The sequence below is a fragment of the Rhipicephalus microplus genome, chromosome 2, assembly GCF_043290135.1.
Source record: "Rhipicephalus microplus isolate Deutch F79 chromosome 2, USDA_Rmic, whole genome shotgun sequence".
Classification (NCBI taxonomy): Eukaryota; Metazoa; Arthropoda; class Arachnida; order Ixodida; family Ixodidae; genus Rhipicephalus; species Rhipicephalus microplus.
Window position 1 is genome coordinate 213005147 of NC_134701.1, and position 18053 is coordinate 213023199.

Genomic DNA, 18053 nt, shown 5'->3' on the forward strand with positions numbered 1-18053 from the left:
CTTGGTCGCAATCAACAATCATTGCATGCTACACGATTACAACAATAATCCAGATCAAGTTTGATGCAGGCGCCGGTCAAATTGAAAATGGGAAACCAGACTGCAGTGAGAAGGCCATGATAGTCAGGCTCCTGATGGGGCGTGATCGCAATTAAAAGTGACCATGTGTAGGAGCATGTAATCCAGATCGAGCCTAATCCGAACTGGCTCTAATCACAATCGAAATTCCCTATGTGGCACCAGTATTACTTGACTGTATAGTAATTAAAGATAAGGCATCCTGAATTATCCGGCGGGATGTTGCTGTCACACTAACTCGTCATATGTTGCAAAGATACAGGTTGACACACAAATATGGTGACACTGGAGTACAATTACAATGCCAATCACCTATAAGTTATCTCCATTTAAATGTTGCTTGCGGCAGGAACAAGTAAGTGTGTGACAATAAGCACGACAACAGCGAACCAGCAGAAACCATTACACACTGTGTAGCATCTGTAGCTAAATCTAGCTAAGAAAATGCACCTAGTGTAGTTTGACAGTTGTGAATAAGTGCAAAATACTATGCAATACAGATAAAATCACAGCTAATGTGCTTGATTTTAATTGCATGAAATAAAAAAAAATGTAACTTGGAAATAGTAACTATTGGGTTCTCACTGCCTAAATAATTATAAGAGCATCAGTATTCAACTAAAGTAGTTGATTAATAGCTAGCATGAATTCGAATATAAGAACTGAAAAAAGCAAAGAGCAAAGGGGAGACGATGATGACCACACGAGCAGTACAAGGTGCACATGTTGTAATCTGGTTGGTTTCAGTGGACACACAACTACATGACAGAGTGCATGAAAATAGAGGTCAGTTGATAGTACAGCAACATTCCCGGTTGTCTGCCCTTTGTCCCATTTTTTGGTTTCCCTGATTAGCATTCATTATAGAAGCCTCTACAGCACACTGAATTGTTAATTGTTTCGGCAATTTTATAAACTAAACGAGTGACAAGCGAAAAGCTAGATGTAGTCAAAGTAGAGGTTGGGCCAGTAAGAGCTCAAATCATGCAAGGCTACAGCAGTATTGTCAGCTCTAGAATCTTTAGCCTCCTGTTCCTCTTGTCTATTACTTACAGGAAGAACACACGGAGGAAAGCACCGTTAAGAAAAAAGAATAGCTGCACATCAACGCACCTGGAAGCCTTGTCCATCTCGAAGACGAGCTTCATAGTTGGCCAACCTGGCCTCATACTCCTGTTTTTGCGTGAGCGCTTCTTCTAGCTTCTTCTGCAACTGCTCCACGTTCTCTTGTTCTTCACTTCTTGAACTCTGAATGATGTGCTCTAAAATACAGATTGTGAAAAGGTGAAAGTAACGAGTTAAAAATGATAGTTTCCATACCTATTTATGGTTATACTACATTGCTCGTGGTTTTGTGCTTATACATCGCCCTTTTGTCGAGACCACTCAGTTAACAGGCCATGGCAGTCTAAGGCAGTGATTAAATTCTTTGTCTCTGAATGAGTTTTGCATGCCATGCATCACTGCTAAAGAGTGTATTCAGCGAACAACAAAATAGATTAATTGGTAAAATTGCTTTCAATATTACAACATAAACACTTATCCATTTATGCCAAATCATGTCATTGTCGCATTATCAAAGAAGCATGCATAACACAAAGTTATACCATAGCAGAGGCAACAATGTACTCCAAACATAAACGCAAATGCTTTTTTATTTGTTAAAATTTTTGGCATTTAGCATGCCATAATGACAATATGGTTATGAGCGATGCCGCAGTTCACGGCTTCGAAAATTTCGACCACTTTTGGTTTTTTAGCGCGTACGTAAATTTAAGCCCACAGGCCCCAAGCCACCACGGTTGAGATTCGATCCCACATCCTACAGGTCAGCATTCGAGCAACATAACAGCTAGGCCACCGTGGAAAGTAATGCAAATAGTTCCCAGAATCAAGTGCACGTCAGTTTTTGCAACTAGACTCAAAGCTAATGATGATTTTTTTTCCAAGTGCACAGGTGCAGAAAGAAGCAACACACACCCATTAGAGTGTCAATGTCCACTGGGAATCGTGCAAACCGCCTGAAGTCTGGGTCGTAGCCATTCTTGTGCAGAACAATTTGAGATATACAACCTTCAATGAGCTTGAAGTATGCAGGTCTGTTTTGGGAGGAAAACAAAAGAATAGAAGGTATAAATAACTGTAAGATAGCTTCATTTTGATACAGCTTCTGTCATAGATGAATAACAAGTGAATCCTCACCCCCCCTCTCTTTAAAAAAATATAAAGAGTCACCAATGTGTCTGACAGCACTGATCACACCCTAGCAAAATCATTTTACATGTTATATGTTGCCAGGGATCTTAGCTATGGTACATTTAGGTTCGCTTGGACAGAAAGCTACACAAAAACTAAAATAATTGGGAGATAACTTGCTACTAAACGAGACAGCCACAATTGGTCACCACTTACTTGACACCCATGACACCATCATTTTTGGAGACAGGCTGCATTTTTTTACACTTTTAATGAGGAAATACACCACTTTACATACACTTTGACTAAACAATGAAATATATCCCCACGGGGACACATTGCTAAAGAAAAGTAGTACAGCTGTCCAAGTATCTCAAAACATGAACATTACTGATGCAATAAACATGCTAAGCTGATAAGCTGCAAAACTCACTTGACAATGACATCATCACGTATGCACAGCAGGTGCTGCAGTATTGACAGGAAGGACATTTCACACGGCGTGCCGGCCACTGAGCTCTTCAACAGCTGAAAGCACTCAGTGACATCAGTGAGCACAAGTCAAGGTCACATAACTCAGTCGGTTGACTTCTCATTTTAATCACGGAAGTGCATGGCCAACAGGCCAACAAAGAACTACTGCAGAACTAGATTGATGTGCTTGTGCATGTATATAATTACGCTATTAGACTGACATAATGTACATAAAACTAATTTCTGTACCTGCGCACGCCAATTAAGGTGGGTCATGTACTGTTGCAGCGAATGGTGAAGTCTTTTCCTGTTGAACACTGTTTCCACAGAATACGACATGCACAAGCAACAATTTCTCGGATTCCACAACCTTTAAACATTTTTGCTAGCTTGTTGAAAAAGCCTCGAGCCACAGCCAGATTGATAAGACCATTGTTAAAACTGGAATTGGGAGATTTATTAAGCACGTTAAATTACATGTTTCATTTTATTGCAGTGTGTTGCTGTATCAAGGCTCAGCAGTTTTCAGGCTGTTGGGTTAGTTGATGGGTACTATAACAAAATAATGTCATAAATAAAATGCAACAGAATGTTACATATATGTAAACAGCAGCTATTTTACAAGCATTCCATCACATTTCAAACATTGCAAAGCCGGTAAAATTGCTTCAATGATAAACCAAAGTTTCTTCTTGAAACTTTTATAGTGGAAAATAACTCATCTGAACTTATCGATTGCAAATGTCGCATTTTATTAAAGTTTTATAAGTTCACTGTACTTACACCACATGATTATCAGGTCAGATTGCCTGCATCACCTAAATTACCCCAAAAAAAAAAAGACTTTTTTGGGGTTTGTATTTATTAATGAATGAATTCTAGAATCTCCGAACAAGCAGCAACAAGAAAAAGGATATTTCCACTCTTGAGTGATGTTTTCACATCTTTGTGAAAGCTCCTCAAAATCAAAATCCTTTGTCTCCTTGAAGATATTGAGCTGGAGGGAGAGCTCGGGGCTTTCGATGATTTCGTTCATAAGATTCTGCAGAAACAAAGACAACATAATTTTACAGCAGCACAGCACAAGGCACAAAATTATTGGAAACCAGTAATCCCTTCCAACTCACCTCGTAAATGTCCATCATACCAGTGCGCATAAACTCGTTTCGAAGATGCAACCTAAAATCGAAGTCTTCTGTTCCTGAGACTAGAGCATTAATAAGCTGTATACATGCTACCTGAAAAACAAGTGGAAAATGCATATAAGACCACGAGAAGAATAACAGGGCACCCAGGCTAGTCTAGCAACGAAATTCCCCCTTTTTTTCCCATTCCTTTACTGGCCAATCCTGATCATTTCAACAGAGGCAGCGTCATTTTAATCCCTGATGTAAAGTAAAAAGGAATGCTAAGCAGCATCGGAACAGATATCTCTAATGTTAGTTAAATATGTACAAGCTGCACTAATAGGACACGAAACACCCAGCAAGTGGTCAAGCAATTACTGTTGCCCCTTTGACTTCAGACCTTATTTTCTAAATCTTGATAAATGTCCCTACGGCAAAAAAAAAACATATCTTGGCAATTCTTTCCAGCACAAAAGTGACCAGAACCTGTAGTCTTGAAAAGTTTACAAGTAAACCCACCACTCGAACCCAGAGCTCTTCAATTTCGTTTCAACAAGCAACACTGAAATCTACAGGGAGGTTCAATTTAACTTACTGTGCAACTATCCTTAAACTGAATAAGAGGAAATGATGCAGTGGATAAGCAGCAATCCTCAACTGATCAAGAACTTGAACCTATGTTACCAGATTCACTACACCTCATGTTTCTCTATGTGAACCAAAGAGTCAATATCTATGCATTTTTGCATTCTGTCCCAACCAAATAAAGCCACAGCATGTTAAGAGTTAACACATGTTTACAACCTTGCATAGAGTAACATAATGGCAGACTCTCCTGTGTACCCAAGATAGGTTGCTTGGTTAATGTTAAAGGAGTTTAACATCCCGAAGCAACTAAGGCTATCAGAGGGGGTTCTGGAAAATTTTAACCACCTGGGGTTCTTCGATGTGCACAGACATCACACAGTACACAGGGCTTTAGCATTACACATCCATCGAAATGCGACCGCCAAGTTTCCTGTCGGCAGCCATCGAATCCCACGACAGGTTAATTAGAACTGTTCCGAATTGGCTAATGTTACTATGAACATATAAAAAAAAGAGGCATTGTGCTGGCAAGCAGTGTATAGACAATAGTTCTAACCATAAGAAGCAAGTACTCTTACAACAAGTGCATTAGCTTGCACATTTTACTGTAATACAAATTAGATATATGACCAACAGAATAACTCAACAAAATCTCTTTTAAATGACAAGCAATTGACAATCAGCAGCCCACTTTCAACTACACCAGATCACAAGGGAGTCGAGAAATATATCTAGTTATACGTCACTGTCATTCCTCAATCAATCCCAATGTACGGGCGCGAATGTACCAGTCTCGATTCATAACATATCGTCCTCTGCCTCAATTTGCTACCCTTTGCTTCCCTTGGTCCTCATTCTATTGCCCTGACTGACCAGTGCTTTAGGCATTGTGAAACATGCCTGAATCTATTTGGTCCTCTAAATATAAACTTAGCTATCAGCTACAATCGTATTATCTCCAACTCGTGCTGCTTTCTACAGCTTGGTATTGCGTCTGTGATCTTCCTATCAGTCGTGAACAACAAAGAAAGCATAAAATGAGCCCTAAATATTGCAGATAAATGTCAGGAAATACATAAAGAGTGAAGTGCAAACAAAATGAGGACGAACTAACTGACCACACATGCGAACTAAACCTCAACTAGTGATTTACTCAATATGTGGGTTTGATTGACGACATGACTAAAGCACGGGCTTCAAGGTGGGCCACTCACTCTGCCTGTTATGAATGAGGCTGAATCTGAATACTCATAAGAAATGAAGAGATGAACAAAAATGAATAGAAATGAATGATGGCACAGATAAACGAGCTATTCAACCATACTCTAAGAGAATCGTTGTCCGTGCATGCCAGGCCAGCCACAATGGGGGCAAACCTTTCGCGCTCTTCTATCTCAGCGCATTCGGTGATTGCTTTCAGTACTTTCTCATGCCTGCAAGAAAGAAATCTCTCATGAACAAACAAATGAATGCATAAACAAGAAGCTCAAGCAACCATGCATACTGTGTTTGCAAATACCTTTACATGGCTAGCACACGTGACGTGCTGGCATGGATACTGCCACATTTGAACCGACGGTGAAAAAAGCAACAGCGAAATGTCGCTATCAAAAATGTAACAACAATTTCTTTTTTTAATGCTTAATTCTCTTTAAATTACCAAATAGGGATCCTTTAAGCCGTTTGCGGCTTGCTGTACAGTTATTCATACGTTTAGTAACATCACAAAATGTGTATGAAGCTTCATACATTGACGCTTTTGTCATAAAGATGCCTCAGGGTTTAAGATTTTTAAGCGCATATCCTCAAGCATCAGCCGACTGATGACATACCCGTTAGGTGGAACTATAGAAACAGCAGCGAGGAGCTTCACTACGTCCACCATGATGTGAGGCTTAGTGACATCCATGCTGGCCGACACAATGGTGAGGGCAGTTTCATGCTCGTAGACGTATTTCAGACCGGGCTGCGGAGAGCGAGATTGAGATCAGGTCAGCTCAACAGGTCGGGTACATTTGTAGAGCACTGTCAGTTTTCACAGCATGAAAGGTGACAATGGGCCAAAATTTGTTTGCAAATTTGCACAGCAAAGACATATTCCACATAAGTACAAGAGAACGTAAACTGAGTGACGTGGGGGTTAGGCATGTGCTTGTCACAAATGCGCAAGTGTTCCCGTTATCAGTGGGCAAATGCCTTCTATTCTGTACAGCGCCAAAGACTACGTTCCGTGTGTTCTGGTGATGACGCGGTGTTCTTGACTACATAGTTCCCGAACAGTTTAAAAATAAAGGCCAGTATGTGAAACAATCCCAACACAAACATTAGTGACAGCAGCGGTAGCAAAAATATTTTAAGCCTATATCAGCATTCAATTAACAAAGACATAGAGGATCAGTTTGTTATGAAATAAAAATCATTAACAATATTACAGCACAGAAATCGTCTGCATATGTTATGTGACATGATTAACAATGATGCGATTTACAGCATCATCTACACTGTGAGGTGAGTGATGAGATCATAGTGAACTCTCATAGGGTTAAAAGACTATTATGAGCTTTCGATTCTAAAAAACAATGAAAGCGGAATTTCGAGATGAAGCATCAACCTGAACTTTTAGTAACAGCCACTGCGACAGCCATAGTCCTTGTATGCAAGTCTACTGTTTCTAAAGAGCCCACTTCTACAATAAAACAAAAACAAAAATATAAAACAACCGTTCAATCACTCACCGTGTTGTTCATAAGAGCACGAACGCACCGAATGACTTCATGCTCTATTCGTTCATACCGATTGTCTCTGGAGCACCTTTCAATGATAAAAAAAAAAAAAGAGAAGATAATATAAGCATCGCACGCTGCTCTTAGGAATTGTTATACACTTAAATTCGTGTTTTATTTTCACTGCCTCCTCAGATCTTGGTGCAATCAACTTTACTGAGAAATCAATACATGCGGAAATAACTGCATTCACAAATCAATATTGACATTGCCAATCATCTAAACTTGCCTGTCACGGAAGGAAGCCCATCTGTGTAAAGAGAGATAGGATTAACAAGATGGAACGGGATGGAACAGCTACGATCCATGTTCACCTCGGCAAAATTTTGCGGCCATAAAGGCTCAACTTGCCCTTAACATCAGAAGCCTGGCCTGTACAACAGAAAAGGAAAACAAAGCAGCTGCGAGACTTTCAGTCCAACACAAATTGGGAATATATTTCATACGTTTGTTACTGATAAATCTGAACTTGCCTCTTACGTGAACGCTGTTGTCTGAACAGAAAAAAAAAAAAAAAATTAATTTGTAGGTACTATTGCGAATGCCGAATTACCATCGAGCAGACATCTCCGTGAAAGTCCACGAGTTTTCTGGCTGGTCAGTCATGAAGGTAAATGTTCATTTGTACAGTAACGACTGGACGCTCCATGTCCCTTTGCATTTTGACATAAATGTCAAAACGTACACCTACTCTTTTGGCACAAAAAGTACAGCAGCACATATAAAAGTATTAAGTATCCGACAATACACACTTATGCGTAAATTCCACGAGACATTTGGTCAAGAAATTGTACGATGTTACCCTCTTTCTGTCGCACTTGATAGATGCCAAAAATTTACAACTTCCACTGATTGCTGCAGACATCTGCAACTTCTGCTTCAACAGTTCTGAGAGCAATATTTTATAAAGCCATGCAGATCCTGAATGTGCGTAATCCAATTCGATTAGCCTTTAAGTGCATGGCAGTGCCTTTGACTCTGAAATAACACATGAATGACACTCACAGTTTACACTTTTGAAGAATCTTCAGCAGTTTGTCCATGCCTTCCTGTAGAAAGTCCTTTAGCCAACTGATGGAAGATACATTCAAACGTAAGCTACATTTAAACACAGCGTTACATTTTAAAGACATTGCCACGTCAGTTAAAAAAAACATGTCCCTTTCCTCGTGCACTGTTACAAAAACACATATATCAGAAGGAAAATGGCTCTTTAAAGCCAAATGGGCCACAGCGTCATTTTCACAACAAGTGTAAGGTTTGGTTTTCTGCACTACCTAAACTAAGCAGCTAACAAAGGCAAACAATCAGCAGTCATGGCTTTTTAAGCGTGTTCTTTCTGAAATGAAAATAATTTTTTTAAACCTGTTATTCCCATCTTCAATACCCAACAACAGTATTTGTAAATGTGGTTGCAAAACAGTAATATTTTTGGGGTGATATAAAACCTAATGAGACAGTCAGGTAGTGAAGAGAAGCTGCTAAATAGAGGAACTCACGTAAGGCAGACTAGAAAGAGAAAGAAATACGAAACAAATGAGACACATGTTTAATGAAGTGCTCTTTCAATAATTTAGCAGGACATCATGATATCGTTAATTAAACCACTAAGTTTTTTTTTGTTCCGAAATAACAATATGGTTAGCATGCATGCTAGAGGACTCTGGAATCATGCCAATTTTGCTGACCAAATTCGGCTTTGATGCGCCAACTGATTCAAATTTAGTGACTTGCTGGTAAGGTGTATGGTTCCAGTCTAATGTAACAGAGAGGCCAGATTATCTGCAAGCCGAGCACTATAAGCACTGATCTTGCCCTTAAGATTCGATGACGAATATCCCAAATTACACGAAACTTTTGCAACTTTAAAAAAATAGGTATGTGATAAAATGGCACGCAATACAACTTCCTAATATAAATGACAGCACTCACGTGAATAATTCAAAAGTTGATTAATGAACTTTTTAATTAGTCCCATGTCATTTCAATTTAGGTATTTCCACTTCAACATAAAGTTTCTGAGAAAAGAACAGAACCTGGACTGCCATAAAATTTTTATGAAAAACCTGTTCTGTCTAAAAAAACACACAAACACACGGAAACACATACATAAAAGCTAGTGGGACCCTGAAAAGAAATATTTCGAGCTATGCCCTTATTTCATGGTGACCAATTTATACACAAAAACAGCAACAATTACCTGACAGGGTTGTTTGTGAGGGCTATGCGCAGCGATTCAATACCTCGGAAGAGCTTGTCAGCAGATGTGCCTTCGCTGCTGAGGAAGTTAACGTAATCCATTGCAGACTCATATCTGCTACTCCTTTTGCCACCCTGAGAAAAGGAAACAATATTAAGACTGTAAAGCTAGTCAGGTTGCAATTGGACCATTACAAATTGGTATACATACATAAATAAATGAGATAAAACGGCTAGGCAGCATAAGTAACCAAGTTTGGTCCCCTCTTTTATTTAATGTAGGCAACAACTCATGATGTAAATTTACAGTACGTACTGTCACAGATTTTTTTTATTTATTTGCGCTACGCTAGTTTTGTCAAAGATGTGACCAAATAGAAAGTTTCTTTGCGAGGCCGTTTTTCGATCGTTTGCTAAGGGCCACTCTTTTATTGTAGAGGGGATGGAAAACCTAGTTAAACAAGTCATCACTTTTTGTTTCTGCTCCCTCCATCAACATACAGCAATGAAGTTTATTATTATTATTATTATTATTATTATTATTATTAGGGCGCTTATTAGCCGGCACACAGCGAGCATACACAATGGCGACAGTAACGGCCAAGCACGGACTCTCAGCGCGAGTGGCGTCCTTTTTGGGTAGACCCACTAGAAAGCACTTGAGAGTTCGACCCATTTCATTGTTCGGCGGCTTCTCTACAGTTACCCCCGGGTCGAAGAGGGAGCCGCCTGTCGACCAAACAGCTTGTCACTATGAGCGGGTCATAGTAGGCCTTCAGGTGCTCCACGTTAACTATGTCGCACCCGCGACGGCGCATGTCTGAAGATTCAATTGGTTCGATCAGATAGTTGACCGGAGATGTGCGCTCGATCACACGGTGGGGACCTCCGTATTTCGGGAGTAGTTTGGAAGAAAGACCAGCTACAGAGGTCGGGCATGAGAGCCATACAAGAGAACCAGGAAAGAACGTTGGCTCAGAAGTGGCGGAGCCATCACGAATACTCTTCTGCCACTCTTGCTCATGCGTCGTAAAAGTCTTGGCAAGCTCGCGACATTCTTCAGCAAGCCTGGCTGTCTCAGAAATAGGTGCACACTCAGATGGATAGGGCGCGTACGGGAGTATTGTGTCGATGGTGTGTGACGGGTGCCTCCCGTACAGGAAGAAGAAAGGTGAAAAACCGGTCGTGCTCTGAGGCGCGGTTTTGTAGGCGTAGGTGACGAAGGGCAGTATAGTATCCCAATCCGTGTGGTTGGCAGCAACGTGTATCAAAAGCATGTCGCCGAGGGTGCGGTTAAAGCGTTCGGTGAGACCACTAGTCTGCGGGTAGTAAGCAGCAGTATTGCGGTGGACAGAATGACACTCAGTGAGAATGGCTTCGACGACTTTTGACAAGAAGACACGGCCTCGATCGCTAAGAAGCTCCTGGGGCAGACCGTGGCGCAGTATGAATCGATGCAGTAGGAAGGAGGCAACATCACACGCAATAGCCGCAGGAAGAGCGGCGGTTTCGGCGTATCGCGTTAAATGATCTACGGCGACGATAGCTCAGCGGTTACCAGCCGACGTCAGAGGAAGTGGTAAATACAAATCGATACCTATGCGCCCAAACGGACGGTCAGGGCAAGGTAACGGTTGCAGACCGGCTGGCGACATGTGTGCTGACGGTTTGCGGCGTTGGTAAGCGAGGCAGGAGCGAACTGCTGCACGTAGCGGTACATCCTGCGCCAGAAGTAGCGTTGTCGAATGCGATGGTAGGTTTTGAATACCCCAGAGTGCGCGCATTGCGGATCAGAATGGAAGGATTCACATATCTCTGACCGCAGACTGCGGGGTATCACGAGTAACCACTGCCGGACATCGGCGTCGTAATTGCGTCGGTGTAGGAGGCCGTCACGAATGGCGAAATGATGAGCTCGACAACGCAAGGCACGCGTGGATGGCGTTGCGGACGGATCAGAGAGCAAGTCAATAAGCGGGATGATCCAATTATCTTTTCGCTGTTCGGTAGCGCTGATGTCAACATCAATGGCAGAAACAGCAACCGAGGATACTGAGCAGAGCACGTCATCTTCAGGCAGAGGGGAGCGCGAGAGGGCGTCGGCGTCAGCATGCTGGCGTCCGTTGCGGTACAGCATGCGGATGTCGTAGTCTTATAAGCGAAGAGCCCAACGGGCGAGACGACCTGAGGGATCCTTCAATGATGACAGCCAGCATAGTGCATGATGGTCGGTGACGACATCGAATGGACGACCATACAAATAAGGTCGAAACTTTGTGAAGTCCCAGACGATTGCCAGGCACTCTTTCTCCATGACGGTGTAGTTTGTCTCGGCACTAGTGAGCGTATGGCTTGCATATGCCACGACATATTCAGGGAATCCGGATTTGAGCTACGCCAGGACTGCGCCGAGGCCTACACCGCTGGCATCCGTGTGCACCTCCGTTGGGGCCGTAGGGTTGTAATGGCGTAGAATGGGAGGGGACGTCAACAAATGGCGGAGCTTCGCGAAGGCGTTGTTTCACCCGATCGACCGGGAATTGAGGGGCCCGTTGCTTCCAAGGAGCTTCGTCAGCGGTGATATGATCGTGGCGAAGTTTCGTATATAGCGTCGGAAGTATGAGCACAGGCCCACGAAACTACGCAGTTCTTTGACGGACGCAGATTTGGGGAATTCGGCCACGGCCCGAAGCTTGGCTGGATCAGGAAGAATGCCATCCTTGGACACGACGTACCCTAGGATGGTGAGTTGCCGTGCTTCAAAGCGGCACTTCTTCAGATTTAGTTGCAAGCCGGCATTGCTCACACGTGCGAAAACTTCTTTCAGACGTTGGAGATGCGTGGAGAAATCTGGAGCGAAGACAACAACGTCATCGAGGTAACACAAGCACGTGTGCCATTTCAAGTTGCGCAGAACGGTGTCCATCATGCGCTCAAAGGTCGCAGGTGCATCACACTGACCAAACGGCATGACGTTGAATTCGTACAAGCCGTCGGGTGTGATGAAGGCAGCCTTCAGTCGAGCGTCATCAGCCATGGTACTTGCCGATACCCCGAGCGCAGATCGAGAGAAGAAAAAAATTCGGCTCCGTGGAGGCTGTCAATTGCGTCATCAATGCGCGGCAGGGGGTCGCCATCTTTGCGAGTGATCTTATTGAGCCGTCTGTAGTCCACACAGAACCGCACAGAACCATCTTTCTTCGCAACAAGAACAACAGGAGACGCCCATGTACTGTCCAACGGCCGAATGACGTCGCGTCGAAGCATATCATCAACCTGCTCGTTAATTTCCTGACGTTCAGCAGGCGACACGCGGTATGGACGTTGCCGTAATAGTGGATGGGCACCAGTGTCGATACGATGCATAACAGTGGATGCGCGAACAAGAGAACTTCGCCCGACATTGAAAGAAGAACGGTATTCTTGCAACAGGTCCAGAAGCTGGGAACGCTGTACCGACGTAAGTTTGTCATCAATGTAGGGGCCAAATACATCAGGAGATGATGAATCAGAAGTGGAAACAGCACTGATGGTACGCGAATCGGGACAACGCGAGTCATCGGGCACATCCAGGACTTGTGCGTCTTCGGCTGGTTCCACTCTGCCGAGACATTCCCCTCGAAGGTAACAGTGTACGGGGATGGGTTGGTCACAAAAATATCGGCGTTGCCCTGGATGATTTGCACGGTCGCGAAAAGTACTAGCAACCCTTTCCTTCTGGAAGCACGGTCGGATGGCGAAACGAGTGCAATTGTGTCGGAGAGACCGGTGCAGTAGACCGATACACCCATCGTCGAGCTTGGAGGCACTAAGGTATCGTCTTTCCCGAGAATCTTGCTCAGTGTCGAGCGACTGTCTTCTGGCGTCAAATGCGAGAAGGGTGAGAGTTCAATTTCAACGGCGGCACAATGGATGACGGCATCATTGCGGGAGCGAAAATCCCATCCCAGGATGATGTCATGAGAACATGCAGGAATGATGATGAATTGAGCGACATACAGAACGTCCTGAACGACAACGCGAGCTGTGCACCCTGCTATAGGATGAATACGATGTGAACTAGCGGTACGAAGGGACAACCCAGAAATCGGCGTAGTCACTTTTCGAAGCAAGCGGTAAAGGTTTTCGTCTATAACTGATACGGCAGCTCCAGTGTCAATAAGAGCACATGCATGAACACCGTCCACAAGCACATCAATGACATTAGATGGGCGGCTCTGAGGGCTTTCACAATGCGATAGCGTCGCAGCCCTTGCCTCGGGGACTGTGACGACTAGTTTTCCCGCTCGTGAGCAGCTGAACTTGGCCGCATGGGGGACGGGGAACGACGTCGTGGAGACTGTGGTCTTCGAGGAGATGGACCTGGGTGAGACAGCAGTGGCATAGACGGCGGTTCTTCATGATAGGAACGGCTGAGGTGGCCAGCAACAGGCGAAGAAATTGGAGCCGGCTGTACGCGATGGCAATAACGGGCTATGTGACCGGCATAACCGCAGGCAAAGCAGATGGGCCGGTTGTCGGGTGTGCGCCATCTGTTCACCGGGGTAGGTCTCACCCATGTCGCAAGGGCCGATGAACGGAACGGTGGCTGCATGGTGGGTTGGAGCTAAGTCTGAGGGGTCGCGTCAACATACACAGCCGGCATACCCGCTGCAAAGGACGAAGGTCGTGCGGCAGCTTCAGCGTAAGTCAGTGGGGCGGGCGCTTCAACGACTGGAGGCGGCCTGGTGACGACTTGGGCGTAACTTGGGGGTGCAGGGGCCAACAGTTATTGTGAGTGGTACGCAGGCATGACCTCCGTTATTTCATGCTCAATCGCTCGGCGGATGGATGGAAGAATGGTAGGGGCCGATAGTTGAACAGCCGGTGGGTGGGCAAAGGGCAGGAGAGAGAACTGGTGCACGATTTCCTCATGAATGAAGAACTTGAGGTCTGCCAGCAGCGCCACCTGATCACATCTCGCCAGCAAGCCCTGCATCTCGTGGTGTCGAGCGACGGGTCATCGAACGCTGCCAGCGGAGCTCCTCGTAGCTCTGGCACAGCGTGATGACCTCAGCCACTGCGCCTGGGTTTTTGGCAAGCAGCATCGTGAAGGCATCATCGTAAATGCCTTTCATGATGTCCTGGATCTCGTCAGATTCGGACATGCTGTTGTTGTATTTCTTGCACAAGTCCAGGACATCTTCGATGTAACTGGTGAATGATTCACCGGCCTGCTGAGCGCGTTTGCGCAAGCGCTGCTCGGCTTGCAGCTTACGAACTTCAGGGCGGCCAAAAACGTTGGTGATAGCGGTCTTAAAATCGGACCAGGTTGCGAAATCGGACGCGTGGTTGCTGTACTACAAACTTGCAACACCCGCAAAGTAGAACGCCACGTTTGTCAACTTGCCATTCTCGTCCCATTTGTTGGGAACGCTCACGCGCTCGTAAATGGCGAGCCAGTCCTCCACGTCAGTGGTATCGGCGCCTGTGAAGATGGGTGGATCACGGATCCTGGGGACACCGGGACAAGGGGGTGGCATGGGAGGAGGGGTTTGCTTAGAGGCGTCGTGGGACATGGTAGATGGCAGGGCACGTGATCGTAGTTCCAAGGGCATCGAAAGGAATTGTAGCACTCTCCACCAATTTGCTAGGGCTTTTATTAGCCGGCACACAGCGAGCATACACAATGGCGACAGTAACGGCCAAGCACGGACTCTCAGCGCGAGCGGCGTCCTTTTTGGGTAGACCCACTAGAAAGCACTTGAGAGTTCGACCCATTTCATTGTTCGGCGGCTTTACATTATTATTATTATTATTATTACATAAGCCACATTGGTATAGGGAAGACAAGCAACTTACAAAAATTGCTTGCTAAAGTTAAATTAACTTTTCATCTTTATTGTGATTTAGTTCATTCTACATTGATCCTGAAATGCACAAAAAACATTATCAAAAAGACAGCATTGTTCCAAACTCTCACAAAACACACAGCTTAAAAAATATTTGGCCTATCTTGTTGACATCGTGCTGCAATCTAAGGCAGCAACTATCTGCATCAGGGTCTCTTTGCACCCAATACCCTAGCATCTCTGCCATTCTGATGTCGCACAATGCCACTTGGAATGAACCGACATTTCCGGAACAGAACATTTTTGCATACTCACAGCCGCCGTGCCCTTTAAATGCATCGACAACATCTCCCGCTTCTCCATAAGGGTTCGATTCAGCAGTGGCTCCCGCTTCTCATCGGTCAGGTTCATGTCATCCTGAAACCAAAATAAAGAGATGGACATATAGAAGACAGTCACTGCAAACAACTGCACAATGAGGCATATCACCCTAAGAGACACAGGCAGTAAAGATGTAGGTTTCGAATTGATTGTGCAAGTTGGCATACAATTTCTCTTCTCATCACCACGAGCCTGCCACGAATTGCACAGTGGGGCTTGTGCCACCCAAAAATCTGCTGCCCTACACTCTATGTCCTTGAGCCCATTTCAATTTTCTATGACTGCATCGGCCAATAGTTCTGGTTCGAGAAGATTCTAGTGTGTGGCAGCACATCGTGGGCTCGTGCAGTACCTACTAGACACCGCACGTGACCGCTAAGACTGCTAATAACTGTCACACTCACTTTCTACAGCCTCCTGTGTAGTCCATGAAAACATTGCCAAGAACGAAGTATACAACGCAATAAAATCTGACTAACACGTTCACAAGTCTAAACAACAGAGCAGCAGAGTTTTCTACATTCAGAAATCATTGTGGAAGCTTCAATAGCACAGCAAAACGGCACGACCTGTTCAAGCAGTATGATGGTGCCGGCTCAAAGTGGGTGGTATGCAGTCGTAATCTGATGTGTGTGCTGTGGAATCGGCATGCTACCAAGCCGTGTGCTAAACTAACTTTCTCCATATCGCAAGAAAGGTGAAAAATATTGTAACAAGTTTCTCAGAAATAATGTATAGGCAAGTTTCGTTTCCAGCACAAGAATTCAAAGACGGAAAAATTGAGACAAAGATTGCTACACACAATTCATGCAGTGTCAGAAACAGACCAGAGTACAATTGGCTGATTTAATCGTCACGTGTTTGAAAAGCGAATGCTTTTCCTCGGGGCAACTACGGTATTTTTGTCAAGAGTACAGAAAGGATTAAAAAACAGCTGCTTGCCCTGTTGCCGGCTGACTGCAGGTTTTGTGCTGTAATACTGATTTGTACTACAATACCAGAGAGGTATTCACACGTAAATAACCCGCGTTCAATGTAGGGATAAGACATTATGAGCAATGGTTTGAGCAAGTAAAAAAGTACACGACATGCCTCTGCTCGCTTGGACTCAGTGGAAACCCCCTCAAAACTTACTGAATGTAGTTTTCGTATGAACAGTGACATGATGAACTTTACATTGATGTTGTCCATGCTTCCAACTTCAGAAAGCACTAACGTACTCATTCTAATTAATGAATACCCATAACGCTGCATTTTCGTTTTGCGTAGTTGGTGGTGGACTTTTGCAAAAATCTCATGCCAATGACGAAGGAGAACATAATAGCTCAAGAACATAAATGGCCAGCTGAGCGGTAAGCTTGGATGCACCTTTTAGTACAAACTTTACAAAACACTAATACAGCTTTTGATGCTATACAAGAGGATACTTGTGCATGAGGCAAGCAATGAAATCCTTTCAGATTTTTAACATCTGCAGCTTGCTTACAACAGGACAATGCTCCCCTTCACGTTTTGTCATGTGGCACTTCTATTTGAATGTCTGAGTACGTTATAAAGCTAAACTGCCTTTTCCTACCTTACTTTTTTCATACACTGCACCCCTGTCACATAAGGGTAATACAATGGCTTAGACTTCATTCAAACGCTATCACCACTCGACTTCTACACATTAGTATGTTATCACACAACTACAGCAGGACAAACAGTTGGGCTAGTTGGTGATACATTATGGGCAGTACCAGCGCACGAACTCACGGGACGAAGAGAAGAGAGACAAACAAGCGCTGTACAGCGCTTGTTTGTGTCTCTTCTCTTCATCCGGTGAGTTTGTACACTGGTACTGCCCATAATGAATCACACAACTACCAGGATTTTATTTTGTGCGCATGAGAAAGACTGTCCGAGCGTTTCAGCAGGCGTCTCTTTCAACAAATCACAAAAAAGAACGCAGGAGAAGTTGCAACATTCCAATCTATTTTGTTGCAAGAATGTTAAGCCTGCATACCTTGTATCATTACACGATACACAGGCTGCATACTATGCACAATGCAAGATAATCGTTACAAGTTGAACGTGTAAGCTTTCTGTCCAAACCCAGAAGCAACTAAGGAGCATTTTGAACCTCTGATGCCAACCGGATGGATCGAGAAATTTACTCACCAGCATTCGTTCAAACTCCCGGTTCACCTCCTCTTCATTGAGGCTGTTCACGTAGACTTCTACTGCAGGCTCGGCAGAGTAATTCTCTGACGTGGGCCTCGGTTGTGTTGGATAAGGCTGGCCACCGCCCGCCTTGGACGGCTTCTTTCGCCCTCGACTTCCAAACATGTCCAGCTAGAATGCAGTAGGCACACACAAGCGAGCTTTACGCCAATTCTTCGGCAAATAGCAGATGA

At 44.2% G+C, this 18053-nt stretch overlaps 1 protein-coding gene across 2 annotated transcripts in view; it reads right to left on the minus strand.

The window, feature by feature from the left end:
• dia (diaphanous related formin 1) overlaps positions 1 to 18053 on the minus strand; it is a 39208-nt gene that overhangs the window by 17118 nt on the left and 4037 nt on the right. For both annotated transcript variants that reach the window (XM_075875808.1, XM_037421566.2), the window contains 12 exons: positions 17818 to 17991; positions 15592 to 15693; positions 9447 to 9580; positions 8252 to 8317; positions 7199 to 7274; positions 6296 to 6429; positions 5788 to 5896; positions 3876 to 3986; positions 3666 to 3790; positions 2708 to 2824; positions 2059 to 2177; positions 1192 to 1340 (listed from right to left, as the gene is read on the minus strand). In XM_075875808.1, coding sequence (XP_075731923.1) covers positions 1192 to 1340; positions 2059 to 2177; positions 2708 to 2824; positions 3666 to 3790; positions 3876 to 3986; positions 5788 to 5896; positions 6296 to 6429; positions 7199 to 7274; positions 8252 to 8317; positions 9447 to 9580; positions 15592 to 15693; positions 17818 to 17985 — 1410 coding nt within the window. In that variant the 5' untranslated portion in view covers positions 17986 to 17991. The remainder of the gene's footprint in view (positions 1 to 1191; positions 1341 to 2058; positions 2178 to 2707; positions 2825 to 3665; positions 3791 to 3875; positions 3987 to 5787; positions 5897 to 6295; positions 6430 to 7198; positions 7275 to 8251; positions 8318 to 9446; positions 9581 to 15591; positions 15694 to 17817; positions 17992 to 18053) is intronic.